Source organism: Sporisorium graminicola, chromosome SGRAM_20 (assembly GCF_005498985.1).
Source record: "Sporisorium graminicola strain CBS 10092 chromosome SGRAM_20, whole genome shotgun sequence".
Classification (NCBI taxonomy): domain Eukaryota; kingdom Fungi; phylum Basidiomycota; class Ustilaginomycetes; order Ustilaginales; family Ustilaginaceae; genus Sporisorium; species Sporisorium graminicola.
Window position 1 is genome coordinate 500,594 of NC_043729.1, and position 26,865 is coordinate 527,458.

Genomic DNA, 26,865 nt, shown 5'->3' on the forward strand with positions numbered 1-26,865 from the left:
GGAAGCAGGTTGCGCAGCACTTCGGAACAAAGGAACGATTTCGGGAATCGCTTCTGACAACGACGACGGCGGGCCTTGAATCTTGTTCCCGCAGAGAGCCTTGCCGAACGAGGCGTCGTTGGCGGAGCTTTGAAGCCTCTGAGCTTTTGACAGCGGATGCCTTATCGTTCACCAGGAACGTGCAGCGAGCTGCAGCGAGCGCGAAAAGGCCTCATGAAGCGACCCACGTCTGTGGTTCGTACCACACTCTTCAGCTTGCTCGATAGGAAGAATGAACACGAATCGATTGCAGGCATACATACTTCCATCCTTTCACTCGTTGAGTGGAAGACCCGTCAACGACGACAACGCAACAGCGTTAGAGAGCGAATTCTCTGAATCGAAGAGGCAGTTTCGTAACACACGGTGAGGTGCAGAGTGACCGAATACCTGCAGCAGCAGCAGCAGCAGCAGTAGCAGCAGCAACACCTCGTTTCTGTGACTGTTATTATAAATTTGTGTTTTTGATCAACGTGCTGATTTTAGGGAATTTTGCTGAGTTGCAGCCGTTGCGGTGCGTGTTGCAGGTGGATATGATGCCAAGGCTCGACTGTTTCTTTTTGTTCGGGTTGTTTCGAGATTTCGGTTGGCATGGTCCTCGTAGACAACAAATCGTGCTTGTATCATTGGCAGGAAACCATCGTCCCAACGACCACTGGCTCGCCATCGCACCTTTGCTAACCTCGAGTCGAGCGCTTTCGTTATTACCTTCGGCTGTCCCTCCGATTCAGCCCCGCTTGGCTTGCACACGATCACATCGACAAGCACGACCACTTTTCTACCTCTCAGAGATCGGCACACCCTTCGGTCCCTCATTCGCTGTCTTAGCAGCTTGTTGATCGCCGTACGACCGGCGAATATCCCCGTCTATCTCGATCACCATCAATAAACTCGTTCCTGCCGCCTCTGCCACCGTGTCGAATGGCTCGCATCATCCGAATGTCGGCACCATCCTCGTTGCAACGCCCTCATAGTATCTAAGTCTCCATCTATCGACAGGGTTCTTTCCTCCAAGATCGCCTCATCATCATCCACATAAAGGTAGCTGCAGGCACGCTCTAGAGTCGAGCCTGTTGCTAGCCTGAATAGCCGCACATCATGGCCAAGGCTTTCCACCCTTTCGAGGTCACGCCCGTCCACATCGTGTACGTCGGGCTTGGCCTCTTCATCTGCATCTTCTCCTACCTCTCCCTCTTCATCAAGGAACGTCTCTACCTCGGTGAAGCTCCCATTGCCGCAGCATTCGGCATCATCGTCGGTCCCGTCGCCATCAACCTCTTCAACCCGACAAAATGGGGAGGCGAGGATGGCGTCACTCCCGGCGGTGTCCACACCGACGAGATCACCCTTGAGATCATGCGCGTCACCATCGCCCTCTCCGTCTTTGCCATCGGCGTCGAATTACCTAAAAAGTACCTTCTACGTCACTGGAGGTCCATCGCCATCCTCCTTGGTCCCGTCATGGCGTGGGGCTGGCTTATCACCGCCTGCTTCATCTACGCCCTCGTCCCCGGTCTCGACTTTCTCAACTCGCTCGTCGTCGCTGCCTGTGTCTCGCCTACTGACCCCATCTTGGCCCAGGCCGTCGTCGGTGGTCCATGGGCCGAGAAGCACGTTCCTGCCCACGTTCGTCACATGCTCATGTGCGAGTCTGGCTGCAACGACGGTGCTGCTTTCCCCTTCCTTTATTTGGCGCTCTACCTCACCCAGAATCGCGACAACACCGGCCACGCCGTCGCCCAGTGGTTCTACGAGACCTGGGCCTATGAAATCATCTTGGGCACCATCCTCGGAGCGCTGATCGGCTACCTCGCACGCAAGTTCATGCGCTTCTCCGAGCGGAACAAGCTCATCGACCGAGAGTCCTTTGTCGCCCAGTACATTTCGCTTGCCATCGCCAGTATGGGCGTCAACGTCTTGCTCGGATCTGACGACCTTCTCGCCGCTTTCGCCTGCGGTACCGCCTTCGCCTGGGACGGATGGTTCACAAAGCAAACCGAAGACTCGAACTTTTCCAACATTGTCGATCTGCTCTTCAACATTGCCACTTTCATCTACATTGGTGCTCTTATCCCGTGGCACGACTTTGTCGACGCGGATCTGGGCCTTTCCATCTGGAGGCTCATCGTGCTTACAATCTGCGTGCTCCTCACCAAGCGCATCCCTGTCATCCTGGCCTTATGGAAGTTCATTCCAGACATCAAGACCTTCCGCGAAGCCATCTTCTGTGGTCACTTTGGCCCCATGGGTGTCGGTGCCATCTTCATCGCCACGCTCGGACGCACTCTCATGCCCGAAGAGGTGCACCAGCCGCCGCAGACCACCAATGATGTGCTTGCCCTCACCATCCAGCCCATCGTTTACTTCTTCGTGCTCTGCTCCATCATCGTCCACGGCTTCACCATTCCCTTCTTTGCCTTTGGCAAGAATGCCCGCCGACGAGCGCACACCTTGACTCGCACCTGGAGTCGCAACCCGTCCATGCGCGACGACGAACCCAGTTGGATGAGCCGCGTCCGTCGCGTCAGGACAGGCGAAGACATTGTCATCAACACCGACGACATTAGCGCCGACAAAATGTCGGCTCAGCAGCTCGCGCTCATCGGACGCGGCGCCATTGGTGGCTACCGTGAAGACGAGCTACGTCGCGAGGACAGTAACGACGAGAACTCGGCCACTGCAGCTGCAGAGTCGTCCGCCAGCAGCAAGGATCAAGAGCCTGCGTTTGTTGGCCTGCTCAACGCTCGAACAGAGCGCGACCTCGAAAAGGCCGAAGGCTTCGATGGCAGTGAGTGGAACGAGAAGTCAGGCGAGGCTGATCAGAGTCTTGACAGCAATGCAGCACGCAGGCGCAAAGAAATGGACGGCATTGAGGACTGGGAGGGCAGCGACGAGGACTCGAACCCGGCAGCCGACTACTTGGGAGACAATTGTGTCGAGATGCGTCGGTACCGCGAAAGGATGCAGGCCAAACGCGAGGCGCAACTGGCTCGCGAAAGAAGTAAGAGGCAGTCTGCAGAGGAAGAGCAAAGGAGACGCGCGTCCAAGGAGGAACAGGACCTTGGCGAAGCACCCATGGACCGCGACATCATCCTCGGTCGCGTTCATCCCGATGACCAGGACAAGGCTTGTCGCGAAGACCGTGAAGGCCAGGCCCACACGCATGCAGACAGCAACAACGAAAAGGACGAAAGCAAGTGGCCCACGGTGCGAAGCTGGGTCGAAGGACACAATCTCGTTCTCGAGTATCAGAAGAGCTACTCGGACGATCCCAACGTCGAAGTCATTCCCTTGACCGACCGCGAACGCGATGCACTCGAAGAGTCAGACACGCCGGCACAGGATTGGGTGCGTCAGCATCATGACGAGCTCTCTTGCTTCCTCGGCAACGACGAGCATGCCAAGTGGAATTCATCCGAGACCATCTCGAGGTTGCTCGAAAGCAAAGTTCACAAATGGTGGCCGAACAAGGACAAGAAGCACCACGTCAAGGCAACCGCGCCTGAGGCAGAGACGGCGCAAGATCGCCAGGATCGCGTCAACCTCATGTATGGCGCCATGTCGTGGGCACAAGATCGTCGAGGTGATGAGAACGACCGCGATATTCCGCTCAGGTCTTCGCGGGCGAGTGCACAAGAGTCGGCGGAGCATGGTGGCGAGGAGGGCGTGAACATCGCTACCACACCAGCTGTAGTCCGCGCAATTGACGACGGTGTCAGCCAAGCTGGTCCTCAGGATTCGTCGGTACCGCCGGGCAGCACCAGCGCCCAGGACACTGAGCACGACGTGTCGTCCACAGTTAAAGCAAGAGCAGCAGCGGATGTAGGATCTTCTTCATCAAAGCCGGCGATCTCTAGCCGGCGTGCTGGTGGTGCGGTACCCAGGCGCGGCAACTTGAGGAAAAGGGTGTTGTCCGGACAGATCGGGTTGTCGGGTCGAAGAAAGTCGACGGCAAGCAAGGAGTCGGATGTAGAACAGGAAGTGATGGAGGACGCCAGCGTGGGCGATGATGTAGCGTTGACGTCAGAAGGATCTGCAAAACCACGCGTCATGATCTCGGAACCAGCTTCTCCAACCATGACGCGAGACAAGTCGGCACACAAGCTCAGCCCTTCTTCCAGCTTCCGCACCACAGGTGGACTCAACGAGAAAGGCAAAGCGAAAGATACGGACAGGCCAAAGTTCTTCCCACGATCGTCGTCGGCAGGTGCCGGTCTCGCAACGCCCTACCGTTCGTCTTCGGGTGTCAGCAACAGTCCCATTCTAAAAGCGTCGGCCCCGCCCTCGCGCGTGGGGTCCAGCTCTGGACGCGATGCAGACTCGTCCAGCCGCCATGCGTCGTCGGTGCAGTGGCTCGACATTGCCGGGTCGTCGCATGGCCATCAGCCGGCCTCGCGGCGTTCTGGTCCTATCAATGAAGCGGGTGCACAGGCGTTTTCGCGGCGCGCACGAACGTACAACGGCGCCTCGTCAGGCAAAGAGATGAGTCGCGACGCGCGCGTCTATAGTCTGGACGGCGACGACTCGGACGATGACGACGCGGCTAGCAGCGACGACGACACGCGTCGACATGGGGGACTGGGCATCCGTGACGGCATGAGTCGCATCGGTGCGTTCTTCCAGAACTTCACAGCGCCAAAGGGAGAGGGAATGGGCAATCCTGGGCCCACTTCGCATCCGCATCTGTTCCCCGCGCGGTCGAAGACGGAGGGAGACCAAGCATCGACCACGGCGGCGACGGCGGCGACCAGGGGTGGTAGCAACAGTGCACGCCATTCGCCTGTGTCGAGCCGGTCGTTGAGGAGGGAGATGACGCGGGATGACGAGTTGGAAGGGTTCGCTCTGCCGCCTGCGGCCGCGGGTGCAGCCGAGGAGGCGACAACACCTTCGCCGGCGGGTACGTTTGCGACGGGGATGGGGAGGAGGAGCATGCGTGGTGCGGCGAGTGCGTCCCAGTCGGGGACGTCGACGCCGCGAGTGCTGTTGGACCTGCCCAATCAGGACGGCCCGCCTGTGTGGCCTGGGCAGCAGCAGCAGTGAAGGCGCGAGCATCATATTAGCGCAAACTTATAGACTTCTTTAGCTTCACTCAGTGTTCGAGGACCGCCAATGTATTCGGTTGGCAAATAGATCTTTCAATTCGCACACACTGGCAGTGACCCGACTCTGGAATGTGTGTATGAGGTTTGTGTGGGCTTCACCCGAAGAGGACGATGGCGATAGTGTACAGGTCGCCGAGGACGAGGCCGAGCAGGCTGCCGACGAGGAGGGGGAACGGGTAGGTCTGGTAGGCGACGTTCCAGTCGAGCGCAAGGACAGCCGTCGAGGCGAGCGTGCCGAGGAAGCAGCCGATAAGCGGGTAGTAGAGTGGCAGCAGGAATGTGGGGTTGGGCTTGAGGGTGAGCAGGGCGGTCCAGTGGGTTGAGGCGTTGGGGAGGCTTGTTGAGGACGCCGAGGGCGGCGGTGGTTGTGCAGTGGACTGGGTTGAGGCGTGCGGTGTGGTGGAAACGGAGATGTCGGGGATGCCTAGGATGTGCACGAGGGGCAGCGCGATGAGCATCGCCAGGTGTGCTGCGAGTACCAGGGTCTGCTTCCACGCCCCCACCGCCGGAGCGCCCGCCAGGACAACCGCAGCATACACTGCCGCTACCACGAGCGGCAAGCCCAGGAAGGTCACCGAGACGCTTTCCATCTGGCGCACAAAGCTGCCCACCTCTGCCGCCTCCGCCTCCTCCGACTCCTCCTCCTTCGCCTCTGCCTCGTGCCAGCGCGTGTCCACGCCGACCTTGGTGCCGCTTGCGCGCTGAGCTCGGAGCATGCGCAGCAGGCTGGCGTGCTGACGGTGCGCCTTGAGCACATAGCTGTTCAGACGTGCGGTGAACCACGCCTGGATGACGCCTACTCCGAACAGGCCCCGGACGCCAGCGCGCGTGAAGCGCTCCCCCCACTCGCCCACGGGTATCGCACCGCGCGACGCGAGCAGCGAGACGTAATTCAGCTTGTCCATCATCCTCGACGTATACGCAGGGTTGAGACACGGCTCGGTCAGCAAGACGAATGCAAACACGTGGCAAAAGGCATGCAAGAGCAGAAGCAGGATCAGCGTGGCTGGCGCGTACACCCATCGCTTGCGTCGCACGGGGCGCGATGCTGTTGAAGTAGTAGCGGTTGTGGTGGTGGTCGTGGTGCCGCTGCTGCTGTAGGCAGTGGCTACAGGCCGAGCGGAAGCAGCGGCGGGCGGACGCGCGATCGTCATCCGTGGCTTGGGACCCATCTTTCCGTCGCTACGCCTCTCGAAGGTGAAGGTGAGCGTAAGTCAAGTACTGGTACGTCGGTCGAAGCAACGGAAGAAGCTGAATTGGTTGAGAAGAAGACGCTTGAACGCACAGACGCCGTGGATTTTTTGCCTGTGCCGACTTCCGCACTTTTCACTCGCCGTCCAGTAACGCGCGGCACTGACCTCACGCGCTCACATACCACCACCTTCCTGAACCGAGTCTCGTCCGGAAGCATTCATTTCCCGTCTTCTCTGTACATCCATCCACATTCAGCACTCGCAAGTAGCGCTTTGAGTGAAATCGAAGAATGAAACAAAACTTTGGTATTCGATGAAGGAAGAGCATTTGTCAAACGACAAGGTTATGGCATATACAGGTTTCAGCGTTAAAAAACATCACAAACAGCTTGTCGGTACCGAGATAACGAGCTTAGAACTCATCCTTGGCCCGAGCAGTGGCTTTGGCAGCAGAAGCGGAAGCCGCACTAGCCGCCGAAGAGGCGCTGATGCTAGCGTGAGCCGCTCCCTGCTCGCCCTTGCCCAAGATGTCCTGAACGCCAAAGTAGGCCTGGCGAACACCATCCTTGATGTAACTGAAGATGCCGCGGTGTCCCGTGTAGCGGGCGCGCATCTCGCGCAGCAGCTGGTCGCGCTTCTTGGGGATCGACTCCAAGGGCATGCCGCTGCTCCTCAGGTACTCGCGCAGGCGGGCGTCGCTCCACGAGATGTATTCCTTGGTCTCCTTGTTGATCTCGTTGCCGTGCTTCTGGGCGAGCTTGAGCAGCTCGTCGCGCTTGGCCTTGGCGTCCGACTTGAGGTATCCGTTCTGGATCAGCCAGTTGCGCAGATCGCTGTCGGTCCAGCTCGACCACACCTCGCTCTCGGCCGTGTTGTAGTTCTTGCGCACCAGGTCGAGGTAGTCGTCGCGCTTGGCCTGGAAGTCCGACTTGATCACATTGTTCTTGATCAGCCAGCTACGCAGCTCCGACTCCCTCCACGTGTCGTAGACGTTTTCGGTGCCCGTGGTGTAGTAGTCCTTGGCGAGCGAGAGGTACTCGTCGCGCGTCTTTTCGGCGGGCGACTTGATGATGCCGTGGTCGACGAGCCAGTTGTGCAGGTAGCTGTTCGAGTAGGCCTCGTAGGGAGCGTTGACCGTGGTGGTGTAGGCGCCGCGCATCTTGCCGAGCAGCTCGTCGCGCGTCGCCTGCGTCTTGGTCTTGATGACGCCGTGCGACTCGAGCCACGAACGCAGGTCGTTGTCGTTCCAGGTCGAGTAGATGTAGTCGGTGCTGTCGTCGACCGCCTTGTTAACAGCCTGCGAGGCCTGGGCGTATGCCGAGCTGCCGCTCTTGGACGCAGCGTTGTAGATCGAGTTGCCCGACTTGCTGGCGTGCGTGGCCGCGCTCTTGGCGCTCTTCGAGACGTCCGAAGCACCAGGAGCGTTCTTGCTGAGGCTCGAAGCGGAAGCCTGTGCATCCTTGCCGAGGCTGGTGGCAGAGGCCGAAGCCGAGGCGGCGTAGACTGAAGCCTGTGAGCCCACGGACGAGGCAGATTTGGACAAGGGGTAGTAGAGATCGGTGAGCGCTACGCTCGAGGCCGACTTGCTGGCTTGAGCGGCGTAAGAGCTTACTGCAGAGGAGATGGACGAGGCGGCGCTGGAAGCCGAGCTCAGCTGCGAAGACGCGGCGCTCTGGGCAGCCGCCGAGCCGGACGAGGCGGACGAGACGAGCTTGTCATAGTCCTGGATGGCGAGCTGACGCAGCTGCTCGCCAGTGGTGTAAGGGGCAATGATGCCACGGTCGAGGAGGTAGGTGCGAAGATCGGATCTGTGGAGCGAGCAAGCGCAGGTGTTATCAGCAGGAACTATTCAGGATGGTCAGTTTCGAGTCGCCTTTATCATAATAACACTTCGTCACAATCAAACAAAGCGTCGTATCGGGAGCACACTTACTCGGACCAGGTTTTGAAGGCGGCGTCGAATGACTTGCTTCCGCCCTTGGTGAAATCCTGCAGCCAGTCGCCGGCTACAGGCTGAGGGGCGGTGGCAAGGGCAATGCAGAGCGCCAGCAAGCTAGCAGAGATGAAGCTAGCCTTAACCATGGTGAATGGGTTTAGGGGTGGAGGCTTGATGAGGGAGGGGTCACAAGTGTTGAAGCGGGTATACTATGGAGAGGAAGGTGAGCGAGTGGCAATGATGGTGGATGGAGAGGAAGGAAGGGCGTACGTTGACTTGAAGCGACCTATAAGCTGAAAGGCGGATGGCGGATGACTTCTGAAAGCAACGTGGCCCCAGCGAAGAAGGACGAGGAAACACACACTCGACAGACGGCGGAATGCAAAAAGAGGCAAGGCCAAGACGGCATCATTTCGGTCTGCGATTTCGTCACAACGCCTTGAGCATCATCGTTGGTCTCCGCAGTGGGAAGGTGTGGAAACCTGTCTACTGCTGCCACACTGCTCATTCGCAATCCCTCCTTCGAATTTCATTCCGCTCCCTCAGTCACGCACGCAGCTACCTCGCTCGTCACTGGACAGTTTGCGCTTCGCATAGTGCAAAGAAGCTTTGATCGGAGTCCGCACCCTGTTCGGCACCCTGCTCCGTTTGCCCTGCTTTCAACGGTGATCTAAATCGCCCAACACAGACGATCTCTCTGTTCTGCAGTGTCTACATTGACTCTCCAATACTCTTGCTGCAGCTTCCCCTGACAGTCCGACCGGTACAGAATCACGTTCTTCAGTTTGGCCGTTGTCCGGTGGCGTGTGCGTTTCTTCTCTGGATTGCTGTGACAGCTGGAGCGGTAAGTGGAGGGGACATCCGAAAAAAGAAACGGAAAAAAGAGAGGAACACGTTGATGAGCTTTCAACGTGACTGTGCATCCTAGGCGAGGTGCCTCTTTTTCATCCGCAACCCAACTTTGAATGCGGGGTGACTGTCAAACGACGTCATTTTTACGCGAATGCAATTTTCCACCGTCTCGCCATCGGAGAACCCGTTGTGCCTTGCGCCTTGCGTCTGCATTGCTACTATTCGAGTTGTGCGAAGCTGACTCATTCCGCCAGTCCTCTCCCTGCCTCGACGTGTCAGTGCAATGGGCTGGTCAGTCGTCTTCGTCGTCGTCGACCTACAGCTGGGCAGCAGAGATGCAAGGCTTACTCGACCATGCTGGTGGTGTGCCACGCTGACGACGAATTCTAGACTTGTGTTTTGGCTCCACCGACAACTCGGACCAGCCTGCGGCAAGGGATCCATCATCATGCCTCTGTGAATCGTCATCGTCGTCGTTGTTCCCGTGGTCTACCTGACTTGGCAGTCGCTTTTGCCGAGCTTCAGAACCCTGACCAAGGGTCGCAGATGAGTTGCACATTCCCGAGTGTTGTGTGACTGTTCGGTCTAACAGCCCCTCTTCGCCTTTGAGTGTCGTCTCGACGTTCACACTCTGGTGGATCTCGGACACTCCGCCGATGTCGCCTCTGCGTACGATACAACGGCTCAGCACCTTTCAGGCTCTTGCGAGATACGGGTCGACGATGCAATTTGTTCAATCATCCATGCGTAAAAGAATCATTGGAATCACCTGCAGGGCTTGACGGATTCTTGCGAGACAGACAGCGGCCAGCACGTGAGTGGGTATACTTAGAACTTGCGAGTGTCCTTTTGTGGTGTCAGAAGCGGCGCAGTCGGATCCGATCTGTCCTATTCTACTCGACGTGCGTTATTCTGCTTCAGCGGCGGCCCTTGCGGCTGCGGCAGATCCGATCGTGGTGCCTTCGACTTCCTCTGCAACACACGAGTACAAGCAAGAACATCGGCCAAGGCGTTAGTTGACATACGCCGGGACTTCTGTAGGCTGATAAGCGGACGATCGATGCACTTACCCCAAGGTCGACGACACGATGGACATCCATCGTTGTCTTGAAGCCACTTCATGATGCAATGCAGGTGGAACTCGTGGCTGCACTTGCCAAACACTGTAGCGGAGGAAAGAGCATTGCGAAAGGCGGGTGTACAGTAAAGGAGACGCATCAGCTGACGGCCAAGGCGAGTGTTAGACATCGACTGCAGGCTTCTCCAAGCTCAAAGGGCAACTTACGTAGCGGACAACTATCGCCGGGTTCCTTGCAACTGGCGCAGCAGCCGTCAAAGTTGCTTTGGCAAATGCCGCAAATATCGTCTGGATCTTTGACGTCCCACACTGCAAGGTGACGGAGGTAAAGCAGAAGTCTTTGTGAGCGAGTGAAACCTGGCATGGGACGGCCTATCGAGCAACTTGGACCAACTTACGCCAGTATGCGACAGCGTTCCACGACTTGACCTTGACCTTCATGTTGATCGCATCGGACGTGTTCCGTCGGTCCGTATCGATTTGGTCTCGTGCGTAGCGGCCGTTCTGTATGATTCAAGCGAAGATATAGCCTCGGCAAAGACCATGGAGCTTTCCGTGCTGCTTGGACACGATCGAGAGTGTTGTTTTCGTCGTAGCAAGAAGAGAGGTCGCAGACCCTTGATCCGAACACCAAAAAAAACCCCAACACAGCTCCCAATCAAAAATCGCACATCGACGCGTCCGCTTGCACTCCACATGTGCAGCTTCACGCAGGTCGCCGCGCCCGCCCTTGCTTGCTTTCTTTCAGCAGCTGTGCTAATATCGTGACTCTGAGTGGGCGTTGGACCCTGAAATGGCTCGCTTGCCAGCTGCAGCTGCAGCTCACGCTCTGGCCATCCGCTTGCCTCTTGCGCTCGCTGTAGCTGAACGGGACGTCCGTCACCCGCTCCTCGATCATCGTCGCATCACAATAGACTATCACAATCGAACACCAACTGACAGTCACAATCACTCTTCCGCTTTCTCGCTCACACTCTCTTCTTCCTCTCCGCGACGACCTTCTCGGGACCTCATCAGTCAAGCCGCGGAGGGCTCAGCAGCCACCTCGAACGCGTCGACTCGACAGTCCCACAGAGCCTAGTCAGTCCCTCGTCTTGCATCCGTATACTTCAATGTCGAGCCCTATCTTCGCGTCTCCGCCCTTGTCCGGCGTAGGCGATGCCCGTCATCGCTCGGCATCCTTCGGTGGCCCTCGACTCGATCTCGTTCTACGTCCATCGTATGCTCTCGGCCCATTCAAGCTGGGTCACTCGCTCTGGCATGTGCTCAACTACCTTCGCTCCCACCAGTCGCTCTTCCCACAGATCAACATCACCTATGATGAGTCCGCCCCGAGGCTTTCCCCCATCGTCGTGGTGATTCAACCCAACATACATCTAGTATTCAACGGCGTCACGCAACGGCTCAACATGATCACACTCGAAAACCTCGATGTGCCAAACGAATCACGATCTGCTCCCCACGCAGCTGCGTCGACAACATCTCCAGAACCAAGTCATCGCCCTGTCAATCTCATCTACAATGGCAAGCTCATCTTCTCCAAGGGATCGCCAAGGTCAGCTCCGGTTGCGCTCAATCGCTCCACGCTACACCAAATCCTTGGGCCCACGTATCCCGGCCATCCGGAGTCCTCTTCTGTCTCTTCCGACAGTCTTGTAGCATCTGCCTTTGGGACTAAAGCGAATGGGACAGACAAGGACCTAAAGGAGTTCATCATCTCTTACCCTGGTCTTGCGTTTTGCTTTGCCGTCAAATCCAGTGGAGCCAAGGATGCAGACGTAGACAAGTTTCAGCCCGTCTCGTCTATGCATATCTTTGCTGGTTCGGACCTCAATAACCCGGACGACGTTCTCGTGTTTCCTTCTGCCGCTCTGTCATCTGGCGAAGCAGCTCGCCCTGCAGCACGTTCGTCGAAGGGCACACTCTCACCCCCAGCAGCCGTCAGCGACTACCAACAACTCAACAGCGAACGCGACCGGGCATCTCTCGACATCGACGCCGTGCAAATACGGTGCCCCACTCTTGTTGAAGCTGGCATTACGCCAGGCAGAGGCGTCTCATTGCACTTTGCCAAAAGTGGCGTGGCGCGCGCGCCATCGCCGCCGCTCGACCGCAGCAAGGCGGTTGCATCGCCGCACGGTCAAGCAACGCATGCAGTCGAGCTGCTGCTGGGCATCACCACGCCACAAGATGCATTGTGCGATCTGGGACAGCCTCAACGCATCTTTTACAAAGAAGACGACCGCATGCGCATCCACGATGCTGCCGCTGGTCATGGCGGTGGACGCGGTGGACGGGAAGGAGCTTCCGAGGCGAGCAATTCCACCGACGACTCGGCATTTGGTTCTGGTGAAAACGACGACTCTGCCTTCTTCTACAATTACTTTGACCTTGGCATCGACTTGTTGTTTTCCAAAAACACATCGCGTATGCCGTCGATCGCAGAAGCGTATGATGCTGCTGCGGGAGGGCAGCCGAGGCTGGAAAAGGTGGTGTGCCATACCAACGTGCCGGGAGATGCGCTGTTCCAACGATACAATCGATGTCCCTGGCGCGTGTCATCGTCTTCATCCTCGGGAACCTCTGCATCCTCTGCTAACGGCAGTAAAGGCACAAGCAAGTCTAAGGCTAGCAAGCCGATCACAGAAGGATTCACGTTCGAAGATCACTTTGACAGCACGCTCAGCGCCGGACAGGACGACCGAGGCATGGAGCTGGACCGCGGTACGTGCGCCGAATTCAAAGGCAGCGTCGGCGGCGGTGGGATCTCAGCGGTCAAGAACAGTACAGCAGGTCGACAGCATTTGACGAGCAAGCAGGATGGACTGGACAGTAGCCCCGAGAGAGAGCACAATCCTTCGAGCGAGGTGATTGTCGATCTCAGCACGCGCCTGGTCGGTCGGCAGGGGATGGTGCTGGAGGTCGGCAAGGATGGGACCATGGTTGGCGTCGTTGTGTTTTAGAGCCCAATGCATGCATCCAATGCACAGTGCTAAGAGTGTGTATGGAAGTTGAACTGTCATTTTCACAGGTGTGGTGGTGAGAGCGTGAGTGTATTTGTTCTACTGCATGTACTTGGTGGGACGGGGCAGGTCGAGCACCTGTTTCTTGACCTCGAGCACTTCGTCGTGGATGCCGTCGACGATCTTCTTCATGTCGAGTCTGTTTCTTTCGTATTCGGCCTTGGATGCGGACTGGGACGAGAGCGACTTCAGGTCGGCTTCGAGCTTGTTGAGGCGCTGCAAGTGGGCGGTGATCTGTGCGAAAGAAAAGAAATCGCAACATCTGTCAGCTATTGTTCTCTCACACTCTGTAAAGCAAATCATGGTAGGGGAAGCTTGCCTTTTCGGTGGAGCTCTGGAGTTCTTCAACGCTGGCGAGCATGAGGTTGGAGGCAGCATTGTACTCTTTGAGTAGGTAATAGTATCCGTAGGCGGAAGCAATGCCGAAGCCGAACAAGAATCCCAAAATGCCTCCTCGGACGGATGCAACGGGGCGACGGATGGTGGGGCTGCCCACGACGATGGGCTTAGGAGGAGGCGAGGGGATGGATGCCTTGGCCTGTTGAGCTGCGCCCTTGACGCTGCCCTCGGCCTGCGCGACGGCGCCCTTGGCTTCACCCAGACCTTCCTTGGCGGCAGCACGCGCGGTCGAGGCGGCCTCCTGCACTGCAGCACCGGCTTGCGTGGATGCAAAGCGTCGCATGGATGCGAGCGACGTCGTTCGAAGTGCTGGGATCATCTTGTGTGAGGTCGGCAAGGATGGACGGTGACGGATGTGACGGAGGAAGCGCAGAAAGACGATGTTCGACAGTCGTTGGTTGGCACGAGCGTTGTTGAGCAAAGTGGAGCGGGCAGTCGCACGCGGAAGCGACGCAAACGATGGACAGAGAGCGAAACAGCCTTTTCTTCGCATTTCTCGCTCCCGATTTCCACCGTTTGTTTTTGTTTGTTCCTTAGAGAAAAGGTGAGATGTAACATCTGTGGAATAGCTCGCGTTTATCTCGGATCAATCTCCGTAGGCATTTCAGTTATCGGACTGACTCAGTTGCAAAGCGGGAAAGCCGAGCGGGCAGCATTGGGATCGACAAACGGCAATGCAATCGCAGACTGCAACAATCCAACCAATGCGCACATGAGCGTATCAGTCTCCACCTCCCGTGTCTTGCTCTTCGCCCACCACATCCTCCGTCGCAGCCTATACAGTAGCCGGGCTACAGGAGTGCGCTGCCATGCCCTCAACCCGATCACCGCACAGGCCATCGAGCCTTCGGTCCAACGCCAACTCGGAAACCGCATCGATAATCGAGCCCATCCAGGAAGAAGTCATCTCGAACGACGGTGAGATCTCGGCTGGTGCTGATCCCAGCCCTACAGAAACATCACCTCTCCTCACCTCACGCAGACACTCCAAATACCACCATCTTCCGCCACCATCACGCCAGTCGAAACCCAAGTCGCTCTGCAACTCGATCCTCGTGCTCGTCGCCATCTTCACGTTGGCCATCACCACCTCGGTCGTGCTCAAGAACCTGCTCGGCGAATTCGACGACAACCCCGCAGACGGCCCGGGCTCCACCGATCCGCGCGGTCGACGTCACCCGGCTGTCTTGGCATACGGCCGCAGAGCAGGCGTAGCGACCGAGAACGAGGTATGCAGCAAGGTCGGCTTGGATGTGTTGCTCGAAAAGGGCACGGCTGTGGATGCGGCTATAGCGTCGACGCTGTGTGTCGGGGTGCTCAACATGTTTAGCTCCGGAATCGGTGGTGGTGGGTTCATGGTTGTCCGCGACCCCACGCCCTGCTTCGATAAGCGTGGTCAGCAGCACGACTGCGTCGAGCATACGACGATCGACTTTCGAGAGACTGCCCCTGCCGCAGCCAACAAGACCATGTACGTTGGTCGTGTGCCCAAGGCACAGCTCGGCGGTCTGGCCGTGGGGGTCCCGGGAGAACTGCGAGGGCTGCAAGAGGCGCATAAGCGCTATGGAAAGCTGGCGTGGAAGCGGCTGGTGCAGCCGTCGATCGAGCTGGCCAAATCAGCAACGGTGAGCAAGGAGCTCGCAAGGCGGTTGTCGTACTTTGGCCAATTCATGTACGACGACCCGACGTGGAGCGACATCTTTGTCGACGAGCAGACGGGCGAGCTCAAGAAGGAGGGGGATACGTTTCATCGTCCTGCGTATGCACGCACGCTTCAGACGATTGCTGACCATGGACCCGATGCCTTTTACACGGGCTCGATCGCCGAGAGTCTGGTCGAAACCACGCAGGCCCATGGAGGAATTTTGACACTGCAAGACCTGCACGATTACAAAGTGGTGGTCAAGCCGGCGCTGCAAGGCTCGTGGCTAGGCAAAAAGGTGTACACCACACACGCGCCTACGTCCGGGCCCATTCTACTGTCCATCCTCAACATTCTGTCTCTGATCCCGGACTTTATCTCCACGCGCGAAGTGACGAGTCTCAACATGCACCGGTTTGTCGAGGCGCTCAAGTTCGGGTTTGGTCAGCGCACCTCGCTCGCGGATCCGGGCTTCCTGTCCTCGGACGATCTGCAGCGGATTGCAGCCATCCCCACCATGGCTGAGGCCGAACAGATTGCGCCCAACATCACCGACGACCGGACGCACCCGCTCGACTACTACCACCCTCAGTTCGACATTGTCAACGACCACGGCACGATGCACCTCTCGATCCTGGACCAGCACGGCATGGCGATCGCGCTTACTTCGACGGTCAACCTCATCTTTGGTTCGCGCGTTATGGACCGCACCACGGGCGTTATTCTCAACGACGAAATGGACGACACGTCTACCCCGGGAGTACCCAACGCGTTTGGGCTGGCGCCTTCGCCGTTCAACTACCCGGAACCACGCAAGCGCCCGCTCTCGTCGACGTGCCCGACCATCATCGAGACGGCGACTGGAGACGTCGAGCTCGTCCTTGGCGGCAGCGGCGGCAGCCGCATCTTCAGCTCCGTGCTGCAAACCATGTTGAACTTCTACCTCTGGAACATGGATTTGAGCCAGGCGATCGAGGCGCCCAGGCTGCACCACCAACTGCTGCCCACCCAGCTCAGCGTCGAGACAGGCTACAGCAACAAAACACTGGCGGGTCTGTTGGGCAGGGGCCATGAGGTCAGTTGGATCGACATTGATTTGGGCATCGCCGAGGTACAGGCCGTGGCCGTCGAGGGCGCGGGGACGCGCGCACGCAGGGTCTGGGCCGCCAGCGACTCGAGAAAAGGCGGTGTCGCCGTCGCCGTTTGAACTTCGCCCCCGCCCAAAGCCTGGATGCACAATCGATCCTGTTGTTCTTGTGTGCTTCCTGTGCGTGTGTGAGATCGTGTCTGGCCTCAAGCTCCAAGCAAAAGACTTTCCCATTGTGCACACACAAGTCACAGTCTCGAAGCGCACAGTGTCCAAGCAGCATGCAAACCATGAGCGATGCTTTCCAGTCGTCGACATTCGCCATTGAGAGTTGTGTAAATTACAATGCAGAGGCGATCGATTGGTCACTACGACCGACGCTGCAGCATGGCTCTGAACTTGTCCTGGCCTGTCAAGCCGGTCGTATCTGCCTCGACATGCGGTTCGACATCCATGTCATCTGCCTCCTTGGCAGGCGTCGAGGTGCTCGCGGTCGACTGGTGCTCGCGCGACTGCGAGAATCCCACGCCGAAAGCCCTGCCCCGACCCCTGGCTCTCCCGCCTCTCGATGCACGCGGAACAAAAGCCAGTGCTGCCGGCTGAGCCTCCTCCACCCTATCCACCTGCGCTGCCGCACCCTCGTCCTCCACAGCACTCACCATCAGTACCGCCTCCTGCTCGCCACCAACATACCTGACACCCCCCGCACCGCCGACGAGCACCGCCCGCCCAGCATCCTTCGCATCCTTAAACTCCACCGTCGCGCGCTGGTTCACCCCGTCGGGCTTCCACAGCACCTGCTTGACGCTCCCAAGCCCCACGGCTCGCTCCACCGCCTGCTGGACCAGCGCCTCCTGTGCGTCCACAGGCAACCCTTCCACACGAACACTTTTCGCGCGTCGCTCCTGCTCCTCGGCCTTCTTGTCCCGGCTCGCACCATGCGCCCCGCGACTCTCGGCGATGGTGACCGAGATCGTCTTGCCGCGCCACTTGGTCGAATTGAGCTCCTTCATCGCACGATGCGCGTCGAGCGCCTGGGCAAAATCCACAAATCCAATCCCGCGTAGCGCGCCCTCGCTATTCCGCAGCAGCCGCACGCCCGTCACCTCGCCAAACGCCTCAAAGTACGTGCGCATCTCGTCCTCGCTGATGTTGCGCGCAAACCCAGAGACAAACAGCTCCTTGCCACTCTCCTGCACATCCGTGCGCTGCTTGCGCCGCCCCGGGTCCGACAGTGCCACATTCAGCGTCCGTCCCGCTGCAACCTCGGTCTGGTCCAGCCCCGCAACCGCCGCAGCCGCAGCATCGGGCGTCGTGTACTGCACGTAGCAGAACCGACGTGTCGATGCGAAGCGCTTGCTCGGCCAGCGCACGGTAAAGACCAGACCGTACGGAGAGAACGCCGATCGCACGTGCGCATCGTCCCAGTCCTCCGGGAAGTTGGTCACGAACAGCGTACACTTCCAGCCGATGTAGATCGAGACAGTGGTGTCCGAGAGGGTTTTGCCGTGGCGTGTAAGGGCTGAGGCTGCACCGGTCGGGTCGGAGAACTCGACCAGGGCTGCGGCGGAGGGTGCCTGGCCGGTGGTGGAGGTGAGCACCGTGGGGCCAGAGAGCTCGACGATCCGTCCGCAGCCTCGAAGGAGGTGTCGGATGGCTGCGGCATCGGTGGATGGGTCGAGACCTGCGACGAGCACGGAGCAGTGCTCGCGATCGCGCGAAGGCGCGGCTTCTGCATCGGTTGTACGCGTCTTTTTGGGTTGCTCGCCCGCTGCCTCCTCTTCGGCCCGGATCGACATCTGTGCGTCCGGGATCGATGTGTCGGCCGCCTCCACTTCGTCGTCGTCCGCTTTTCTCTTGCCTGCAGCGGGATTCGAGTGCTCGACGCGGCTCGATGGCACTTCGACCTGCATCGCAGAGGTATCTTTGCCATTCGTGTGAACAGCGGGCTGCGTCTGCGTCTGCGTCTGTGACTCGGCTGCGTACCCATACTGCGCGTACTGCGCGTACCAAGCCTCTAACGCCCTTTGTCGTTCGGTTCTTGCCTTTCCCTCGGCATACTCCACATCCTCGATCGAGCCATGTTGATGTTCAAACTGAACCCACTCCTGCATGAGCGTCTGAAACTCCTGGCTAGCCTCTTGCGACTGTCTGCGCTCCAACTTCGACACGCCGCCCTTGAACCATCCTCGAGCCTTCCTCGCATCGAAGCGACGCGTCCAGTACGCTGCAGCCTCTCGATACACCAGCGCATTATCCGGCTGCTGCGTAACAGCCGTCTGCCACACCGACTCGGCTAGCTCATTGAGCCCTGCTCCACCCTCGGACGCTGGACCGCCCATGGCAGATACGGCGCGCTCCACCCAGTTGACCGTCGCCTTTTCCAGCCGCAAACTCGGATCGCGCTCGTCACCCAACTCAGCCAGTTTGCTGAGCGAATAGCTGAGCAGCGCGTAGATCTCGGTGAACTTGTCCATGTCCTGCGCTGGATCCACATCGACCTCGGTGCCTGCTTGGACGACCAGATCGAAACTCGCCAGCTCGCGCTCGCAGTCGATGCGGGCCAGACAGAGGTCGGTGAGCTCGGCGGCTTTGAGTTCGAGTGCGCCGGGAGTGACGATCTTCTCGAAGAGCTGCTCGATCTGCGGACGCGAGCGCCGGAAGCGTGCCCAGCTACGCATCAGCACACAGTGCAGGCTGATTGCTGTGGGCAGAGCTTGCGTCGCGCGTGTGCATACGTCCATGATGAGGGAAGCGTCGGGCCGACTGGACGAGGTCAGCACCGAAATGTAATCGAGCCAGAGATCGGTGGCGAGGGCCAGTCTCTCCGAGAAGAGCTGCTGTTCCTGCTGCAGGCGTGCCTCGCGCTCTGCCTGACTGAGCCGCTTGAACTCGCGAGCGTAGTGCTGAGAGCCTTCTACGTCGTCCGAGTAATAGACGAGCTCGTGCTTGTGCGTCGACGGAGGATGCAGACCAAAGTGCGCGATCAGTCGTTCGAACAGTGCGCAAGTGAGATCGAGCTCCGTTTGAGCAGCTGCTCTGTCTTTGGACCGCATGGTTCGTGTGGCCCGATTCGTCTGCCAGCGCAAATACGGTTTGCAGTACGCCGCAAATGTGTCCAGATCCTGTCTCGATCCTGCTGCATGAAGGCGGCCCGTGCGAAGGACTGAGGTTAGCGTATCCTCGTGCTGTTCCCGCTGACGGAGGATGGCTTTGGAATCAGCGACGAGCACGTTGGCAGCCGACATCTCGCTCTCGTACTGCTGCGGCGGCAAGTGACGTGTGACAAAGCTTGAAAAGGACTGGAAGGAGTCGTCGATCGAAGCATGAGGAACCTTGAGCCGCGCAAGATAGACCTGCCGTACCATGTCGAGTTGTTCGTCATGCGAAGTGTTGGCGGAAGCGAGGATTGCCTCCTCGAAAGTAAGGTAGAGCCTCCAGACCTCTTGGCTCTCTTGCAGCTGGTAGGCGCATCGTGAGTACGCCTCTCGTATGCACCATCTTGTTGCTTCGAGACCACAAACAGACTGCAAAGCGGCCTGTTCGCTTTCATCACGCACAATGGGTGGGAGCGACGATGGGCGGTAAATGCGCTGGTCCGCATCGATGGTCGGGCATGCATCGAGGCTTGTCCATTTCAGGACCGGATCAGATGAGCTAGTCGATGCATTCGAAGAGGGGCTGGGCGAGAAAGCGATCTCGATCCCACTGAGCTGCGAAAAGTAGGTGAGCAGCAGGCCGAGGTATCTTTTGGTCAGATCAATTGAAGGAAGCTGAAGTGTCGCGTTCTTGTGCAGCTCCAAAAGGGCGTGAAGCGAGTCGGACGTGAGAGGTCTGGTTGCTACTGCCAAGCGAATCTCGAGGGCGAGAAAGACATCCCAATCGTGCGGTAGTAGCGAGCTTAGGGTTGCTGCATTCCTATAAGCTTCTAATAGCGCTAATATGCTGTTGAGTCGAGCGGTTGGGTCGGATGGGCCTGCATATCTGGCCGAGGTCTGAAGGTGCAAGAAGCGGTCGCGATGCGCAGCGGGCTGCAAGGTCGACAGCATCGAGTTCGGGTGCGCACCCGATGCGGCAGCGTTCTGCGTCCGTTGCACCTGCATCGATCCCGGCTTTATCTGGAATGCACGGACGAGAGCAAAGGTGGAAGTGGATGAGGAGGAGGAGGAGGAGGTTGCGACGGTGATGAATCAGAAACAACCTGCACCAAACGCTTCCACTTCCATTTTTCTTCCAAAGCTCAGTCGAAATCCAGAAATTAGAAATCAAAATGAAAAACAAAAAGAAATGATTTTTGGAAAGAAAGCTTGGAAGATGGGCGTGGTGGCGAGGTGTCAAATAGGGCCAACAGCTAAACCCAACAACCTGCTCCCCTCCCTTGTTCGCAAAGTGGTCACGATAAATGAGGTATCCGCACTTGGTCACGCAACCTGCATTCCTTCTCATAACCCTAGCCTTGTGTTGGCCGCACTTTGCTGTACAGAGCAGTCGACCAACCCACCCGCGATGCTGTGGGCCTATGGCGTCCCCACACTACCCCACTCTACGCCCTAGTGCCCCACCCGACCTGTAGATGCTTCAAAGACGCTTCAGCAAGCCCTGAGCCTCCTTCTCATGCAATAAATCACCTTCAGTAAGTCTTGTCCTTCTTCGACGATGACGACGACAACGACGACGACAAGTTCTCTTTTTCCTTACAGAGTGTCAACAAGTGCATCGAGACTTTTGGCTGCTGCCATGTTCAGCTACGCGCTACTTCTTCTTGTTCTTGCAGTCATTCCGGCTTGGGGTGCAGGTGCTAATCCTGATTCCTCCAAGCCGATCATCATCACTGATCCGCAATCATCCCAAGGTTTCGCGGCGTACTTTAATCTTCTTGATCGCAGCACTGGGCTTCCACGGGCGGATTGGGAGTACAGTCAGTCTTCTAGAAGCGCTACTGCCTTGGACGAGTCAAAGTACTATGACAAGATGTATTCCATTCTCAAGACTCGAGGTCTAGAACGTCTGAAGCAAGCTGGACCAATTTCTTCGGCAGCAGCACTCCGCTCACACCCTAACTATGTCGACTTCTATGATGGCTCTCACCGTACACCCGCTGCCTACCTCAGGCTAGCCGATATCATACCCGACAATCCCTTGTCCATCAACAACCCCGACGTTGCCATCTTCATGCATCGCACCGCCTCCATCTTTCATCAGACTGCGCTCGCGCAATGGCTCGAGCCCAAGCAGATCATCAGAGGTGCTTCGTTGCACAGTTCGAGCTCAAATCAACTTGCCTATCACACTGTGTGGGAGCACCCCCTTTCCAACAAGCAATTATTCTGGATGAGCGACCTCAAAGAAATTTACAGATGGCCAGTACTCCCTGACATGGAGCGACTGGGATACAACCCAAGCACTATCCAGGACGAGATCCACATCTATAGCCGAGCAAAACCTCCTCGATACTACGAGCAGGTCGGTTCGTTTGTCTTCCGGTCTTTGGTCCTTGCCAGCAGTCGCTACATGGAGCAATTTGATCGCGACCCACGTTCCAACAACGAGATCTTCAACACATTTGCCCTCGTGTTTTCTCCCATCGATCGTAGGCAGCAGGCTAGGCCTTCTCCATGGTTCCAAGCCCCGCTCTTTAGAAATTTTGATCCGGATTCGGCGGACAAGTCGACAAGAGTCGTTCTGAACAAGTATCAATACAGAGGGCGTTTGTTTCCTGACCTGGATCGTGTCAGGTACATTCTCTCAACCGACAGTTCTGACCGTCCTACACTCATTCCGATCAGCATCGTTCGACCAGTGCAGGTCATTCCCAGCGTCAAGTTCGAAACCGTCATCACCATCCCCGAGGAACTAAGGAAAGAGGGAGCTGTCAGCTTCTCTCGCATCAGAGCAGATACGGTCCGACTCGTTCAGGACCCTGGCGTCTTCAAGATCAAGTTGGGTGGCCCCTCTAATAGATACCTTTTCGGCAAGCCGCGCCCCCTTGGCCACCCTCTCTACTACGTCGAATCACGTGGTCTAGATCGCGAGGTCACAAGTGCTGAGGATCCGAGAGCTGTCGCAGCTGCTGATACCGCCCATGCCGAATCCTCCTCGCGAGCAAGCGGTGTCCCTCGCAGGCATTCAATACCAACAACGGAGAGCGCAATTTTCTCTTACCAGCCTCACTCGCAGGACCAACAGGCTGAGGCTTCTCTCTGGGTGTCTGACAATCATCCGCAAAGTTCACAACATCTTCGCGACGAGGTAGCTCGTATTGGTGCCTTGGGTCACAACAACGCACCTCCAGGCTACCCGGTCGCTCATACCTACCCTCAAGCACCTGCTTATGCTCACCCGGGCTACGGTGGTTACGGGGAAACTGCAGTAGAGCAAATGCACGTAGACCAGCCTGTCGATCCTGGTAGGTACGTGGCTTCGTCACATACTGTGCAAACACGTCCATCCAGGCCACCGGTTCGCCACGACTCCACTCCAGCCAACCAGAGCCCGTATGCACCCATGGATCCGGAGCTGTTGAGGGAGTTTCAGCAGCACATGGATCCTGTAGAGTATGGTTGGCGTGTCTGGCGCGGCTGGCACCCTGGCGGGCGCATCCCTTAGCTTTACCAGTCAAGCGAAAGCGAAGACAGTTCTACGTCAGTGCTGTAGGTGCTGACACGTAACTCACACGGGACGACGAAAGCGTTTAGTGAGCCGACGCTCGACTTGCCAACTTCACACCGACCAAGCTTCATACATTCAAACCTTGTTCATGTCGGTTTTTTTGGCTGTCCTACCGCTATCGATGTAGTCGCAAAGCAAGTCACAGCCCAACGACTTCAGCTCTCCGCCCTATTCCCTCGTTTCCTTCTTGGTTTGCCCGCTTGTCCGGCTCCTGCAAGCGCCTGGGAGCTTTTCTAGGGCTCTCACGCCTCAAATTCTCGGCCAAGATCTCATTTCTATTCCTCTTCATGAGTTGTGCGACGCTGAGCCATGTAACTTCCGTTTCATCTTTTCGTGCGGTCAATACGACTGTTTTAAAGGGTAGCGCTTTTGAGTCTGCGTACCTTGTGTGAGAACGGGAATGAAGGAGGGTGTTTGGGCATGGCAATGAACGAGAGTCTGGACACTAGCAAGGCCTTGCTCGCGTACTCGTCTTCAATGCCGTGCCGTCTGTGTGTTTCTTCACGGCCACCACCTTCCCTCTTGTCTTCGAAGCCGAACTAATCCTCTCCAAGCTGTAAGATGGGACGGGCACTGGTGATCTTTCTTGCATCAATCGCCCTTTTTGCGTCGTCGAGTCGCTGCTCGGGTCTGGCTCCCACGGAGCTGGAACGGCTCCTTGACCAGGATTGGTCTGTCATCGAGAGGCTCACCGCCGCTCCCGCGGCTTCTACTTCGACCCAGAATCGCGTGGCCGTCAACCATCCTGACTCAGATAAGCTTGTTCGAAACATCCTCGAATCCCCCGACGCCAGGCCGCAAGAACCTAAGTTGCGCGCAATCCTTCCCCGGCCTTCAACAACGGAGCATCGCTCAGAAGCCGCGGCCCATGTGGTCGCGAGCGCAGGCCGCGCTGGAGGCCCCGCACTAGTCCGCTTCGCTGCCATCGACCGCTCCGCCGAGCTCGCAAGCATGCACGCTGCGCTCTACCGCTGGAACCCGAGCATCTACATGCAACGCAAAGTCATGCCCCTGCTCGTGCTCGATCTCCCTTCCGACGACTACAAGGCGTTCTACTAGCAATACCTGAGCCCAATTACCAAGACGCGCTACCTCTGGACTCGACCAGACGCGACCTACCAGCTCAACAAGCCCGTGAGGAGCCTGCAGAGCAGACCGATGTACGAACGGCTTTTTGGAGCGACAGATCTGGTCAAGGGCGAGTACTTGGCCGTGTGGAAACTTGAACAGCACCATCAGGCGAGGATTTGGAGGTTTCTGGGCGTCTTAGAGATGCCTACTCACCGCCCGACGGTCCAGTTCATCGGCGAGCACATGGTCGAGACTCCGTACCGGAGAGCGGTGAAGTTCTTTGACGGTGCCGCCCATCTCGAGCCTAGCCAGTTTGCAGCGGGTGTCCAAACCAGCTGATTTGTGGGGGAACGTACTGTATCTGCTTCTGCCGGTGTAGGCAACTGGTCGAGCTAGCTGAGCAACAAATCCTACCCTTGATGCCTGTCCACAGCGTTCGACACGGTATGATTGCAAGAGAAGCAATGAGTGTGCAACGATGCTTGCTTACACCTGACTATTGGACGAAAAGCGAGAGTAGGACGGAGTCTACGCCACGACCCGATCCACCACACTCGCGGGTCAAAGTGGGTCGCATCGTCAAGAACCACGTAGCACCCCTTTGGCTCGCACACATCCTCGTCAAGTGACTATGCACAAACCGGCTTGTATACCGATAGGCCGACTTCTAAAGCACCCCCGAGTATCTACAGACCTTGGCCTGTCCGTACAACTCGGCGCCAGAAGCAGTACAAGTTGTCATTTTTTAACCCTCTTGACGCCGTGCAGGCTCAGAAAGGCATCGGATGCCTTGTTTGGTCTACCCAGCATGAGTGTGACATTGTCGACGACCCAGAAGTAAAACCATGGGTCGCTCCAGCCGATGCCAATGCCGTTGGAGAACTGGCGGCTGTAGAGCCTCGTGTAGTCTTCGCGGGTGATGTTGTTGATGAGGAGAGGCAATACTGGTCGCGCATCGGCATGAATCGTAGCCGGTTCGGCTTCCGTTGTTTCCGCTTCACATCTTCTGGCGTGCTCACAATCCTTGGGTTGACGTTTATTCTTAGCAAAGTCGAAGACGCCCCTCGACACTCGATTCTTGGAAACATCACTTGAGAGGACGCCAGGAGCCCGGCGTGAGAACAAGGGTACAGTCGTCGGTCGAGGGGAAAGGTGGGTTTGCGGATCCCGGCTGCCAAGGACGCATAGCAGGGGCTGCCCAAGCCCCCTCCAACTTCTGTTCTGTATCAACCAGGTGGATGAGCGTGGCCCCCGAAAGTCGTCGGCCAAATGGAAAGCACCTCGGGCATTGTTCTGCCACAAGCGGTGCTGTCTCATTCGGCTCGAAGCATGCATTGTTGAGGAGACCACGAACGCCTTGGTGGCCAGCTGCAAGACACCAAATGAGTCTCGTGGGAGTTAAGCATCCGTCTCAAAGGTGGTCACGTTTTAGCGCAAGTACCAGTTGACTCGGTTGGCCAAAAGCTTTAAAAGCGCCAAAGATACGAGAGAGAATCGAGGCGATCAACCTCTCTCATATCCACCCCTGACCAGCCACCTCTTGCACGATCTAGAATGGCTTCATTCGACGTTGTCCTTTTCGTCATTCTGGTAGTACTGACCTGCGTGTGCCCGGCAATCGCACCGTTCACTCGGCTCGATGAACTCGAGCGAATCTTTTCCGCCCCCCAACACTCTTCACTTTTGGAGACGCTTCCCAGCTGGGACAGCCTGGGCCACTACTCGAGTGAGCAACACCCCAGCCACGATGGAACCTTGTCCGACATTCTCCTTCAGTCGTTGTCGCAGTCAGAGCACGATCATCAAGTGCCTGTAGCGCAGGAACATCGGACCGATCGACCAGCTGACGAGCTCATCGCCGCTCCTTCACTCCCGGCAGCTGCGTTAGCGTTCAGGGAACTTGATCTTGGAGAGCGGAACCTCGAGATCGGTTTGGTCAAGTGGCATTTCTACGACAGACTCAAGGCCAGTCAGCGAGACCTCCAGCTCCGCACCTGGCCTTACGTCGAACACCTGTCGGAACAAGAACTCTTGAACCGCCTTTCTGCGGTGCTTATTCTCGAGCAACGGTTCGGCCCGTGGCCATACAAGATCGGCAACCAAGAGTATCTTCTCTACCAATCGGGTGCAGCTCCTGCCTTCGACCCACGCACCATGGACCAGACGAACTCGCACACCCGCGTCTACTTCAACGTGCTTCGAGACGTGGCGCAAAGCGGCTCGGGCAAATACCAGTTTATAGGTACTTTTCGAGCTCCCGACCGGAGCCGTGTGATCCCGTATCGCAGTGCGACATTGGAGCCCACGGCAGTGCGCATGATCTCCATACGCCATGTCTACGGTACGAGCTCCACGTTCCAGCTCGAGTTTGAGCCGTGGTCATCGTATCTCGCACGCTACAGGCAGCAGCGCGCTCTCGAGAGAGGCAGTGGCTCGTAGCCCCGAGGTTGCAGGCTCCTTTATTGGCAGTGGTGGTCGGATTGCGCTGGTCTTGGTGGCAAGGCAGGTCTACTGCAGCGAGACCTTGCGGCTGACCAGATGGAAATGCATGCGGATGGATGCCGAGGAGCTGGCAGCCTGCAACGGGCGAAGAGCTTTGCGCAAAGCTTTATTGTAGCAAAAGTGCTTGCCCCATACGTTTCTTTCGACGTCTGCGTCTCTTGTCGTTCTAACTAATCGCGCTTCCCATGTGCCGTATCCGGTGTCACAGTCTCAGCTCTTGCTTCAACATAAATAATTATGTATATATAAGTAGTCCTTAGCTGGCATACAGT

General features: G+C 57.6%; 11 protein-coding genes across 11 annotated transcripts; 6 read left to right on the forward strand and 5 right to left on the reverse strand.

Moving 5' to 3' along the window:
• Window positions 1-1,395: 1,395 nt before the first annotated feature.
• Window positions 1,396-5,079, forward strand: EX895_003358 (uncharacterized protein; the record flags this gene model as incomplete). Its single annotated transcript, XM_029883956.1, has 1 exon — window positions 1,396-5,079. One exon carries the CDS (start codon window positions 1,396-1,398, stop codon window positions 5,077-5,079), a length of 3,684 nt encoding a protein of 1,227 aa, XP_029739762.1.
• A 157-nt stretch (window positions 5,080-5,236) lies between these two features.
• On the reverse strand, window positions 5,237-6,313 carry EX895_003359 (uncharacterized protein; the record flags this gene model as incomplete). The annotated part of the gene is made up of 1 exon (XM_029883957.1): window positions 5,237-6,313. The coding sequence occupies one exon, from the start codon at window positions 6,311-6,313 to the stop codon at window positions 5,237-5,239; it is 1,077 nt and encodes a 358-aa protein (XP_029739763.1).
• Window positions 6,314-6,746: 433 nt separating this feature from the next.
• On the reverse strand, window positions 6,747-8,416 carry EX895_003360 (uncharacterized protein; the record flags this gene model as incomplete). The annotated part of the gene is made up of 2 exons (XM_029883958.1): window positions 6,747-8,142; window positions 8,268-8,416. The coding sequence occupies 2 exons, from the start codon at window positions 8,414-8,416 to the stop codon at window positions 6,747-6,749; spliced, it is 1,545 nt and encodes a 514-aa protein (XP_029739764.1).
• A 1,613-nt stretch (window positions 8,417-10,029) lies between these two features.
• EX895_003361 (uncharacterized protein) lies at window positions 10,030-10,641 on the reverse strand (the record flags this gene model as incomplete). Its single annotated transcript, XM_029883959.1, has 4 exons — window positions 10,030-10,094; window positions 10,193-10,285; window positions 10,408-10,509; window positions 10,599-10,641. The coding sequence occupies 4 exons, from the start codon at window positions 10,639-10,641 to the stop codon at window positions 10,030-10,032; spliced, it is 303 nt and encodes a 100-aa protein (XP_029739765.1).
• Window positions 10,642-11,312: 671 nt separating this feature from the next.
• On the forward strand, window positions 11,313-13,163 carry EX895_003362 (uncharacterized protein; the record flags this gene model as incomplete). Its single annotated transcript, XM_029883960.1, has 1 exon — window positions 11,313-13,163. The coding sequence occupies one exon, from the start codon at window positions 11,313-11,315 to the stop codon at window positions 13,161-13,163; it is 1,851 nt and encodes a 616-aa protein (XP_029739766.1).
• A 99-nt stretch (window positions 13,164-13,262) lies between these two features.
• Window positions 13,263-13,941, reverse strand: EX895_003363 (uncharacterized protein; the record flags this gene model as incomplete). The annotated part of the gene is made up of 2 exons (XM_029883961.1): window positions 13,263-13,457; window positions 13,543-13,941. The coding sequence occupies 2 exons, from the start codon at window positions 13,939-13,941 to the stop codon at window positions 13,263-13,265; spliced, it is 594 nt and encodes a 197-aa protein (XP_029739767.1).
• A 490-nt stretch (window positions 13,942-14,431) lies between these two features.
• Window positions 14,432-16,471, forward strand: EX895_003364 (uncharacterized protein; the record flags this gene model as incomplete). The annotated part of the gene is made up of 1 exon (XM_029883962.1): window positions 14,432-16,471. One exon carries the CDS (start codon window positions 14,432-14,434, stop codon window positions 16,469-16,471), a length of 2,040 nt encoding a protein of 679 aa, XP_029739768.1.
• Window positions 16,472-16,719: 248 nt separating this feature from the next.
• Window positions 16,720-20,454, reverse strand: EX895_003365 (uncharacterized protein; the record flags this gene model as incomplete). The annotated part of the gene is made up of 1 exon (XM_029883963.1): window positions 16,720-20,454. The coding sequence occupies one exon, from the start codon at window positions 20,452-20,454 to the stop codon at window positions 16,720-16,722; it is 3,735 nt and encodes a 1,244-aa protein (XP_029739769.1).
• Window positions 20,455-21,088: 634 nt separating this feature from the next.
• On the forward strand, window positions 21,089-22,957 carry EX895_003366 (uncharacterized protein; the record flags this gene model as incomplete). Its single annotated transcript, XM_029883964.1, has 1 exon — window positions 21,089-22,957. One exon carries the CDS (start codon window positions 21,089-21,091, stop codon window positions 22,955-22,957), a length of 1,869 nt encoding a protein of 622 aa, XP_029739770.1.
• Window positions 22,958-23,581: 624 nt separating this feature from the next.
• EX895_003367 (uncharacterized protein) lies at window positions 23,582-24,079 on the forward strand (the record flags this gene model as incomplete). The annotated part of the gene is made up of 1 exon (XM_029883965.1): window positions 23,582-24,079. One exon carries the CDS (start codon window positions 23,582-23,584, stop codon window positions 24,077-24,079), a length of 498 nt encoding a protein of 165 aa, XP_029739771.1.
• A 1,566-nt stretch (window positions 24,080-25,645) lies between these two features.
• On the forward strand, window positions 25,646-26,530 carry EX895_003368 (uncharacterized protein; the record flags this gene model as incomplete). The annotated part of the gene is made up of 1 exon (XM_029883966.1): window positions 25,646-26,530. The coding sequence occupies one exon, from the start codon at window positions 25,646-25,648 to the stop codon at window positions 26,528-26,530; it is 885 nt and encodes a 294-aa protein (XP_029739772.1).
• Between the last annotated feature and the right edge of the window lie 335 nt (window positions 26,531-26,865).